This window comes from Acanthochromis polyacanthus, chromosome 1 (genome assembly GCF_021347895.1).
Source record: "Acanthochromis polyacanthus isolate Apoly-LR-REF ecotype Palm Island chromosome 1, KAUST_Apoly_ChrSc, whole genome shotgun sequence".
In the NCBI taxonomy this organism is placed as follows: Eukaryota; Metazoa; Chordata; class Actinopteri; family Pomacentridae; genus Acanthochromis; species Acanthochromis polyacanthus.
The window spans coordinates 67,673,816-67,686,322 of record NC_067113.1 but is presented as its reverse complement, the minus strand read 5'-3'; the positions used below and the strand labels follow the sequence as shown (position 1 = coordinate 67,686,322).

Here is a 12,507-nt window from a genome sequence, read left to right as displayed (position 1 = left end):
ATTAAGAAGAAAAGATCCTCCTTCAGTTTTCCCTTGTGATCTTTGGTTAGCCTTTGTCAAGCCGCCTTTTTTCATTCTAATCAGGTAATCAGTCACTGAAGCATTACTGGCATTAACATTGGCGCCTATGTTTCCATTTGCATCCCCAGGTAAACAAAAGCTGCCTGTTTAATTCATGAGACACAGTGTTGCCTTCACAATCATTCTTAACCAAGTTATCCAAGCCACTCCTTGATACAGAGGAATCATTACCATTGCATTAAGTGATGTCTTTTTTTGACTACTATCCGAGGGAGGATAACTGTCAAAGCAACCTCATCTTCTTTGATTAGTCTAATCCTTTAATCGTCATTATCTTGTGTTTAGACATTGCTAGTATACTGACATACTGTTAATGTGATCATTGCAGGTGAGAAATGTGAATAACTTCAGCCTCAGGCAGATGGCTGCTTTGTATGAATAGTTTCTGCACAGATGAACATGGTGAAAGTATGCAGATATTCCTGTCCACTGTTTTTCTATGATTGGACTATGGATGTTTTCTGTTAGCCTTTAGCTCATAACCGAAAGAATAAACCAATGTCGTTTCCACAGAAAAAGAGCATATTTTTACTACATGTTGCACTCACAGTTTAGTATTCCCCATCCAGATGGGACTCCGCTGATACAACAATGTTGAAGTTTAGACTAACATTCTACACTGTTCTTTGTTTCGGTATAGAGACTGACCAATATGCTTGTTATGATACTGATGAAGATTAGTAATAAAGGGGTCCAAAAATCTATATATGGATTTGACATACACTATCAGTCAAAAGTTTTTTTTTACACACCTTCTCATTTAATTGTTTTTTCTTCATTTTTATTACTATTTACATTGTAGATTCTCACTGAAGGCGTCAGTACTATGAATGAACACATATGGAATTATAGAGTAAAGAAAAAAGTATGGAAAAAAAAGTGAAAACATGTTTTATGTTTTAGATTCTTTTAAATAGCCACCCTTTGCTTTGATTACGACTTTATAAACTCTTGGCATTCTCTGGATGAGCTTCATGAGGTAGAACCTGAAATGGTTTTCCAGCAGTCTTGAAGGAGTTCCAGAGATGCTGAGCACTTGTTGGTCCTTTTTCCTTCACTCTGTGGTCCATCTCATCCCAAACCATCTGGATTGAGTTTAGGTCAGGTGACTGTGGAGGCCAGGTCATGTGATGCAGCACTCCATCATCTCCTGCTTGGTCAGATAGTCCTTCCACAGGCTAGAGGTGTGCTTGGGGTCATTGTCCTGTTGAAAATAAATGATGGTCCAACTAAATTCTCAATCTTGGTTTACTGATGTGATGTCATGTCGCTCCAGGATGCTGTGGTAGCCATGCTGATTCAGTGTGTCTTCAGTTTGGAATATAATCCCCAACAGTGCCACCAGTAAAGCACCCCCACACCATCTCCTCCTCCTCCATGCTTCATGGTGGGAACCATGCATGTAGAGACATGTTGGGTGGAACCACAGCTCTCAAATTTGGACTCATCAAACCAAAGCACACATTTCCACTGGTCTAGTGTCCATTCCTGGTGTTTTTTGGTCCAAACAAATCTCCTCTGCTTGTTGTTTTTTCCTTAGTAGTGGTTTCTTAGCAGCTCTTTGACCATAAAGGCCTGATTGGTCAGTCTCCTCTGAACAGTTGATGTAGAGATGTGTCTGCTGCTAGAACTCTGTGTGGCATTTATCTGGGCTCTAATCTGAGCTTCTGTTAACTTTCCATTTCTGAGGCTGGAGACTCGGATGAACTTCTCCTCAGCAGCAGAGGAGACTCTTGGTCTTCCTTTCCTGGGGCAGTCCTCATGTGAGCCAATTTCATTGTAGCGCTTGATGGATTTTGTGACTGCACTTGGAGATACAAAGTTCTGGCAGTTTTCTGGACTGATTGACCTTCAGTTCTTAGAGTAATGATGGTCTGTCGTTTCTCTTTACTTAGCTGATTGGTTCTTGCCATAATATGGATTCGAACAGTTGTCAAATAGAGCTGTCAACTCTGTATCAACCTGACTTCTGCACAACACAACTGATGGTCCCAACCCCATTAAGAAGGGAAGAAATTCCATAAATGGACCTTGACAAGGCACACCTGTGAAGTGAAAACCATTTCAGGTTCTACCTCATGAAGCTCATCCAGAGAATGCCAAGAGTGTGTAAAGCAGGAATCAGAGCAAAGGGTGGCTGTTTAGAAGAATCTAAAATATAAAACATGTTTAGAGTTATTTCACAATTGTTTGTTTGCTACACAATTCCATATATCACAAGTTTGATGTCTTCCGTGTAGAAAGTATTAAAAGTCAAGAGAAAACACTGAGAATGAGAAGGTGTCACACTCACTTCCAAACTTCTACATTCTCACTGAAGCAAAATCATTGCTTAAGACAGCATTTACGTCCAGATTATTTTAGTAATGATGGTACTTTTAGGTGGGTGGTTGGGTAGAGCAAGTGATGAGCAAAATGTAAAGATAAACCAACAGAAATACGACTGGGCATGTGTTTGTCACTGTGAATAGACACTTAAATCAGAAAAGAGTAGAAGCTGTGGAGGTCACCTGTTTTCCTCTCAGCTATGTTATGGTACAACTATGTGCTGCCACCAAGTGGTATACACAAGATTACCCACAATGCAATGTGCTAAAATAATGTTAAGTGCTCAATGTCTGCACACTGCACTCTGTGTACAAAGATCAAGCTCTGTGTCTTCCTGCTCAGATAACGTATATAAACACAGACATCCTGATGCAGATGCATATTCTGATGTAAGGTGCTATGATCTGTGCAGTGCAGCTTGCTTTATCAGAAGGATGTACTCCAGTGAGGCTTTGTGTCACTAACAAAATATGTGTAGCTCCATGGGTGCCAACATCTGTACCAGCTGATAAAACAAAAGAGGGATATACGATAGTGTTTGTGCTGTGGCAGTCCTGATGTAGGTGTGTATCCCTGAGGCTAAAATCCACAGTACACAATCATTTCAGATGAGATGGACAGCAGAGTGAAGGTAAAAGGGCTAACAAGTGCTCAGCATCTCTGGAACTCATTCAAGACTGTTAGAAAACCATTTCAGGTTCTACTTCATGAAGCTCATCCAGAGAATACCAAGAGTGTGTAAAGCAGTTACCAAAGCATCCATCCATTCATTCTCTATTCACCGAGGCTTTATCCTCACTAGGGTCACGGGGGGTGCTGGAGCCTATCTCAGCTGACTCGGGCGAAGGCAGGGGACACCCTGGACAGGTTGCCAGTCTGTCACAGGGCTACATATACAGACAAACAATGAAACTCACATTCACACCTACGGACAATTTAGAGTCATCAATTAACCTCAGCATGTTTTTGGACTGTGGGAGGAAGCCGGAGTACCCGGAGAAAACCCACACATGCACAGGGAGAACATGCAAACTCCACGCAGAAAGATCCCAGGCCCAGGCCGGGATTTGAACCGGGGATCTTCTTTCTGCAAGGCGAAAGTGCTAACCACTACTCCACTGGGCAACCCATCACCAGTGCAAAGGGTGGCTATTTTCAAGAATCTAAAATATAAAACATGTTTTGACTTATTTCACACTTTTTTCTTTACTACATAATTCCATATGTATTCATTCTTAGATTTGATGCCTTCAGTGAGAATCTACAATGGAAATAGTTTTAAAAATAAAGAAAAACCATTCAATGAGAAGGTGTGTCCAAACTTTAGACTGGCAGTGCATCTGTACATATATACACTACCATTCAAATGTTTGGGGTCATTTAGAAATGTTCTTTGTTTTGAAAGAAAATATATTTTTTTAAAATGACGATAACATTAAATGAATCATAAATCCAGTAGACATTTTTAATGTGGTAAATGACTGTTCTAGCTGGAAATGGCTGATTTTTAATGGAATGTCTACATAAACAATCGCCATTCTGGTGTTCTAATGCTACATTGTGATAGCTAATAGCGTTGAAAGGCTAATTGATGATTAGAAAATCCTTGTGAAATTATGTTAGCACATGAATAAAAGTGTGAATTTTCGTGGAAAACATGTAGATGTCTGGGTGACCCCAACCTTTTGAACGGTAGCACAAATATACAGTGGCGGCTGGTGGTGAAATTTGTTGGGTGGGCTAACAAATGCATAATACCAATGAAATGGTTAACACAGCTGCAAAAGCATCATCACCTATGATACACACAGTTACATCAATTACAGGTACACTATACTTTTTTAGTGCTCTACATCAACACTCTCTCTCACTCACTCACTCACTCTCTCTCTCTCTCTCTCTCACACACACACACACACACACACACACACACACACACACACACACACACACACACACACACCACTACAAAGCGTGTTCCAAATGCAACGACTGCCCACAGATAGCCTGCTGCAACTGTCTTATTACAACTGTTTGGCGACATGTAGTGCAAAACACGCCTTCAGTACAACAGATGACCTCAGCAAAAACAAGGTGTCACAGTCCTTTAACAGGTCAACATGGGCCTACCTTATTTGAAAAGAAGCTCATGTGATCCCAGTCTCTTAATTTCCAGCTTTTCCTCCAAAGACATTGAGGAAAATGGACATGAAGCAAATAATCCACCTCGTTCATGCTAACGCCCGCCATAGCTTAGCCTTTTCTCACTGTGTCACAGTCCTGTGGGCTGATCATAGACTGTATATAAAGATGGACATAGCATCTGGCTCCAAAAATGAAGCCCACCCGGAAGTGTCAAAAACTTACAATATCACGCCGTCCGCTAGGGTTGGCTCCAAAAAGCTTTTGCTCCATAGACCCCATTTCATTTTTGGAAAAAATAAAATTTGATAGACTGATGTTCTACAGCTCAGGATTTTTTCCCATTAGTTTTCATGGTCAAAATGAGAGATCAGGTGGCCGATCGTAAAATAAATCAATACTGAATTTTAAATAAATCGTTAAAGTTGGCGGAGCCAGGGGGCGTGGCTATACTTGATTGGCAGTCCCACTAACTGGTCCTGCCCCGAGTTGCTCTCCGGTCCAGCCTGTTTGATGACGCTTTTTACTTCACTGGCTCCAAAAAATCCAAAATGGCGACCAGGAAGTAGCAAAATCCGGCCTTCATTTTCTCGACGTTGAAACCAACGGGTGACGTCACGGTTAGTTAACGCCTGGGGCTGACCGAAGTTAGCCCAAATGATCAGTAAATCACGGGGCGGGACATGACACCTGTCAATCACTTACAAGAACAAAATGAATGAAAGCGGACTGTATCTGCTGGGGCTGTAAAAAATAAGCCCATTTAGAGATATTCTATGTTTTTCTTTTGACTGATTGGTGCTGTTGCTACCTTTGGTTTCACCTAAACTTAAAACAATCTGTTGTAATTTATTTAAAAAATAATTTTCTCATCTTTTTTGTGTTTGCTAGGGAGGGCTTAGCCCTGTTAGCCCATTTATACCAGCCGTCCCTGCAAATAAACATATACACATAGCAGGATAGCAGATAGAGAACACAAAATCAATACAAACAGTACAGGGAACATTTAGCCATATTTGGAGTCCATCAGTTCAGTATCAGACAGCCAATCAACAACACTCTGTGCTGTGCAGACTTCCTGTTTATTAGACCGAGGATTTTCAACACAGTTTATATAAATTTCATAAAATCACCGTATCCAGTTCATCATTTATCAACAATCTATTTATGCCATTTGGGCTTCCAGATAGCTCAACTGGTCGAGCAGGTGATGACCCTAAACAGGGGCCAGATTCCCCTGTGCAGCTGCCTGGGTTTGATTCCAGCTCAGAGCCATATGCTGCAGGTCTTCCCCTCAGTCTTCTCCCTGCTTTCCTGTCTGCCTCTCAACTTAACCTGCCAAATAAAGCCAAAAAACTTACAAATCTTCATGAATTTCATAAAAATTGTCCAATGAATTGTTAACAGAAGTCATAGCAAACCATTCCTCATCGAGCCACACATTTTAATATATAATTTGTTTGGATTTTCTTTGCTTACACAGCAATAAGCCCCAAAGAATAATAATAAGCAAACGTCAACACTTGATGCAGTGAACTGAAAACTGAATAAAACACATCAACGGACAGTAAAGCTCTCTGTGGAAAATATACTGATACTCTACAGATATGTAACAACAACCTAACAGTTATTAAATCCATACTAGGATGAGACTGGAGTTCACATTGAATTAGTCTCGAGGCTGCCTCGTCAATCATTCCAGACCAGACTGTCAATCAAGCAGCCCTCAAACATCAATAACTTTTTGACTTTATATTGAATAACTATAGAATTGTTTTCAAATGGACCACCAGATCTCTGGTTTTAGCTAGGAAAACCACCCCCCAAAAAATTAAAAATCCTAATCACCTGTGGAAAAAAATGCATTTCCTTGAACTCTCATAAAATGTGTTTTGAATTTGTATCTATCAGATCCAGAGCTTTTTGGAGCCAGCCCCTGATGGTACTCACGGTATTGCAGATTTTGACACTTCTGAGTTGGCTAACATTTTCAGGGCTGGTTGCTACTTCCATCTTTCCTTTACAGTCAGTGCATTGGAGTGAACAGAGAATACACGACTTGTATCTAACTTAGTATCTAACTCAGGTTTTCTGCAACATTAGTGAGGTATCTCACCAGTCGGTGGTGTCATACTAAGACAAAAGCTGAAAGAGAACAGGGGGTCACCGAGGCAGAAACTGTTATTGCTGGATTTATGTGAAATTACTCATACAAAACAGATTTTCTTCAAGAAAATATTCATATTGGATTCGATTAAAACACCTTTTAGTCTGTAAATTGTAACTGATGTCACATATCAAATGGACCGACATCACCCATTGGGATATTCACAGCATGGCAATACAAGTTATGCTAAGAACTGATCTAAAACGTATTGATTTGTGGCATATTAACATTACAATCAATATTCATTCAAGTCCAAAATGTCAGGGTGAAAGACAGAAAGTAGCATCATAAATAAAGCTAGAGTTTAGGGATGTAGTGCACTGACATGAACACAGAGCAGACAATCAAGATATTTACCACATTTGTGAATATTAATGTACAACATGAGGACATTTCTCCATACAAATGACATTAGCAGCCACTTTCAAGCCACTTAAAGATACTTTGAAATGATTTTATTTGAATTACTATACAACATAGTTTGGATATATTAAGCTGAGATTCCATCTGAATTCTAAACATTTAAATGCACACATTTAATTCATAAAAATCAAATGATTTTTCAAAAAAGCATAACTAATTCTTAAAGCATCCCTGTTAAATTCTTACAAAGCATTAACAGTGAAGACTGAATCACACAACTTGCAAATATAAAAATGTCACACTAAAACATTGTTTTTCTGTAAACACTCAGAATCAAAATGGCACATTTTTGATGAGTTCTAATTTTAATTGATGTCATACAAAAAGAAACAGTAACAAAAAGTGAAATATGCTTTGTGGGAACTCGTTCCTTCATGCGCGCTGTATCTCACCATCACAAACAGTAGATGGAGACATTTGATTCAGTTAAAGCTCCAACCAGAGGACACGAACAAAAGCAGAACACATCCTACATTCCTCTGCTACTAATACGACACTGCATTACTTAAACGTTTGGCACTCCTGAAATCATAATGCTTCTAGTCATATTTTCATGATGTTTTTAGATTTTTGACAAACAGCTCTGTTTTTCTGTTTGTTCTCATTGGTAAACACTTTTAACACTGTAAACCATGTTACTGGCCCCTGTAATTCATTCATAACTAATGAAAACAAAAAATGTACTCACTTTGTTGAAATCCTTAAGAATATACTGTACATACCTTTTAACTTGTTTTGCTGTTAGGTTTTATGAGACCTCTTATTGCAGATATCTGCAGTTTAGTTTCAAAAATTTCATTCAGAAATATCAATTTAAATAATAACTTGAAACGTCTCTATGAATGTGTCTAATTAAATATCACTACTAAAAGCTCAGAGGTCAGAAGGACATCTTAGTCTGAGTTATGATGACTGACAAGTAAAAATAGGATTTCTTGACATTACTGCTTGTATTATTTAAAAGTCATTGGTGTTTTTTGTTTGTTTGGTTGGCTGGTTTGGTTTTGGCATTTTTTGGTTTGTTTTTTTGAAAAGAAAGAGGTCTGAGGATTTTTTTAAATTAGAATTGTATCAGGAAAAAACTTAATGGCTGGTATAAACACTATAAACACTGACAGCAATTACAACTGTTTTCATTGTACATATTAGTATGTGTGTATGGCTTTTACATAGTCTTTTATAACTTTGATCTTATGCTCCTATAGGTCGTCTGTGAGCAGAGCTGCTGTATCTGAAATGGCCAGTGCTACATCCTTCAGAGCAACAGATTTGTCTGCTATATGCAGCATAGATTTTAGACTCCTCCAGAAAACCTGCTGCTTCCGTTCATTGTTTGGCCATTCAAGGTATGTCTGCTGCCTCAGTATACTTCTGAGTTTCAAGAACTTCTTTGGAATACAGTCTGTTGGAATGGGCTCCAACAATATGAAGACTAAAGAGTCCCGCTGGACACTGATGGCTCTGTGCTGGGCAAAGAACAGCTCGTAGTTGCACCATTCACTCTGAACAAAATGTCTGGAGAGGACAAACAGTGTCTTGTAGCTGGACTCCACACAGTTGATAATGTTGTCTATAATCCATTCACCAGGGACAAAGTCTCGCTCATGGGCGCAAAGTGAAAGTCCTGCACCTTCCATGGAGGGCAGCAGCTGGCTGTCCACCCAGTCAGAGTCCTGATGACTGTAGGATATAAATGCATGATAACTAAATGATGCATTCTTCAGTAAATTGGAGCATTTCTTGCCTCTCCTTTTCATCCTGATCCAGACCCATAGCATCTTTGTATACCAGACTCCATCACATTTATAGAGCACCAGACCTATGGCAGCAGATATAACTATTATCACAGGCAAAGCAACTGCAACTTGAAGTCCTGTCTCACATGAGAGCTTACTGCTTTTGAACTCTGACAGTGTTAAGTCTGCAAATGATGGAGGGGTACTGCAGGTGTAATTTAACGGCCAGTCCAGGAGCAAAGATTTGTTGAAATCAGCAACAAACCAATAGGATTCACATGAGCAGACAAATGGATTGCTTCCAGCATCGAGGGTCTGAAGTTTGGGAACCCCTCCCAGTGCCTCCCTTGGTATAGATGTGATAGCATTCTGATCTATGTAGAGACTGAGCAGATTGGGGAGGCTGATATCTACAGGGATAACTCGGATGCTGTTGGAGCTGAGTTTGAGGTATGTCAGCTTGGGAAAGCAAGACAGAGCTTCTTGAGTTATGGCAGTTATTCCTGTCTTTGACAAGTCAATCCTCTCAAAGTTTGATGACAGGTATTGAAAGACGCTGTTCCCCAGGTTGTTGTTTCCCAGATTGAGTTCTTTCATCCCAGCAGGCCAAGAGCAGTCCCCATCTAAGGAGATAGAGTTGAAGCTGAGATCCAGAGATTCTAAAGTTTTCATCTCATTCATTTTCTGAGAGATAAATGAAAGACTGCTGAAGCGATTCTTGCTTAGAGAGAGCTGCCGCAGTTTGGGAAAGGCAGAGGTGGGTGAGCACATAAACCACCAGAAGCCTGACTCTGATAAAAGGTTGTCGGAGAGGTCGAGCGTTTCCAATGACGGCAGGGCAGACATGACTCTGCAGGGTAAAATGTTCATTCCAGTCCCAGAAAACTTCAAATAGGTCAGTCTTGAGAAAGCTTCAACACTCATGTTGAAAGTAGGATACTTGTATTGATAATGATTTATGCCATTGAAGGTAACTGAAGAAAGATTGATCGTGTGATTAATGGTGTGAAATTGAAACCCATCTGGTGTATCTTCATTATAAGTCATGTTAACAAATGAGAGGTCATAGACAGAGGACAGCCACACATTCTTCAGAAGCTTCTCCATAAAAGAGCTGTTTATCCAGGTGTTTTCTATGGTGAGATTTTGTACAAATGCCATTGTTCTTAGGTTTTTAAAGGGGTCACTGTTCACCTGGCAGTTGTCTGGAAAGAAGGTAATGAATCTCAGTGATTTTGCTTTTGTCACGTTCAAGTCCACAAGGACCTTCTCAAACATTCTGAAATTCCCACAAAAAGATGCATGGATGGAAACCTTTTGGAGAGACTCCATTTTCGCAAGAGAACCAGATTCATAGTTTTCCCAGGGAATTCCTGCTCCCAAAACCAGATGATGTACAGATACATTCATCAGAGGATCAAAGTCATTGTAGCTGACTGATGGAGCAGCTGTGCTACCTATTGACAGCAAATCCAGATTTGAGAAGTTCTGAAATGATTCTGGTGTCTGATAGCTGCTAAACAGATTGTTCCCCAAATCAAGAACTTTAAGCTGTTTCACTGAAATGTCTGGGATCACATGTAAGTTATTATGAGATATGTTCAGAAATTTGAGTGCTGGTGTGTGACTGAACGCAGTGGGTGAAATTTCCTGCAGTCCACAGTGAGTTACCTTCAGGACACACAGCTGGAACAGTCCGGAAAAGTGAGCTCCATTCAGACTTTGGATGAGGTTGTAGGAAATATCCAAATACTGTGTGTTGTTGGAAAGATTTGAGGGAACATCTGTCAGATTTTGATGTGAAAAATCTTTAATCCCTCGCCTTGATGTAACGCACAGTTCAAATCCATTGTAGTCCTCCGTTACAGCTGTGCAGTCAGCTTTCATCAGAGATATGATGATGGTGGTCCCAATCAGCAACACTACATTAGGGCTGAAACAACAGAATGAATCAAATCAATCAGTCAAAATAAATAATCATTTACAGCAAAAACGTGTACTGGAGAAAAAATGTGCATTACCTGTGCGTAGACATGGCTTCAGAAGTTATCAGGTCAGGTCTGTGCTGTGTGCGATGTGGGCTGACATTTATCCGCTGTGTTATGAAGAGCAAAAAGCTAAAGCTATCTTCCCCTTATCCCCTCTCACTTCCTCTTTTGTATGGATTTCTGCCTGTTTCCATGACTGTATATTGTGAAAGAGGATGTTTTGATTTAGCTAAAATAAGACAGAGAGTGTAGTTGTGTTTGTATCAGATTTGAACCTTAAAGCCTGTCATGTAACATTTTAAATTAAAATGAGAAATTAGGGCTACACAGTGGCTTGGTGGTTAGCACTGTCGCCTTGCAGCTACAAGATCTTGGCTTCCCACGATCTTTCTGCAGAAAGTTTGCTGGTTCTCCCTGTGCATGTGTCGGTTTCCTTCGGGTTCTCCGACTTCCTCCCACAGTTCAAAAACATGTTGAGGTGATTCTAAATTGTCCGTAGGTGTGAATGTGAGCGTGATTGTTTGTCTCTATGTGGAGATTATTCTTAGTCCAGATTGGAAAGCTCAGAAACCAGTTTTATTAGTTGTTCCGTATCGTCTGCCAGCTTGTTACTCTGGGTTTTTATCTGAATTCTCAGACTTTTTATCTGACTTGGTGCTTCATTCAGATAAAGTCATTATTGTGGATGACTTTAACATTCATGTTAACAGTGACAGTCTTATACTGCATTTAATTCATTATTGGACGCAAGTGACTTTTCTCAATGCGTAAGTAATCCAACTGACAGTTTTACTCACACCACTGACCTTGTTCTGACTTATGGCATAGAAACTGAACAGTTAACAGTATTTCCCCACAGCCCTCTTCTTTGTGACCATTTTTTGATAACATTTCAATTTACAACAATGGACTGTATAGTAGTTGAGAATAAATATCATTGCAGTAGATTTCTGTCGGACAATGCTGTAACTAAATTTAAGGAAGTGATACTATCACTATTAGTGCCACTTGCTGATAAAATGGGGGGCAGTTATTATAATTTTACCCCCACAGAAGCGGAATATCTCGTCAATAATTCTGCAGCCTCACTACGTATGACACTTGATAGTGTTGCATCTTTGAAAAAAGAAAGTTATATCTCAGAGAGGACCTGCTCCTTCGTATAATTCCCAGCTGGGGACTTTAGAGCAGGCATTGTGAAAGCTGGAAAAGAAGTAGTATTCCACTAGTTAAGATGTTTACGTAGCTTGGAAAAACAGTCCGGTCATTTATATTTTTATTTAGTTCTTCATCATGCCAGGACAACATATTATTTATCTTTAATAGAGAAGAACAAGAACAACCCCAGATTTCTCCTCAGCACTGTAGCCAGGCTGGCAAAGAGTCAGAGCTCTGTTGAACCTTGTATTCCTTTAGCTTTGAGCAGTAATGACTTCATGAGCACATTAATCTGATATTTGTATCAGATTAATTCCTACAAATGTCACAGATGTATCATCAAGTACAGTTGCTTTAGAATCAGCTGTAAGAGCTGATGGACATTTAGACTTCTTCACTTCTATACATCTCTCTGAACTAGTCCAGACATTTGTGTCTTTCAGGCTTGACTACTGCAATTCTTTACTATCAGGATGTCCCAGTA

At 39.7% G+C, this 12,507-nt stretch overlaps 1 protein-coding gene across 1 annotated transcript; it reads right to left on the bottom strand.

Moving 5' to 3' along the window:
- Nucleotides 1-7,151: 7,151 nt before the first annotated feature.
- LOC110969648 (toll-like receptor 1) lies at nt 7,152-11,054 on the bottom strand. The gene is made up of 2 exons (XM_022219771.2): nt 10,899-11,054; nt 7,152-10,810 (listed from the first exon to the last, which is right to left on the bottom strand). Exons 1-2 carry the CDS (start codon nt 10,910-10,912, stop codon nt 8,341-8,343), a joined length of 2,484 nt encoding a protein of 827 aa, XP_022075463.1. The 5' UTR covers nt 10,913-11,054; the 3' UTR covers nt 7,152-8,340.
- Between the last annotated feature and the right edge of the window lie 1,453 nt (nt 11,055-12,507).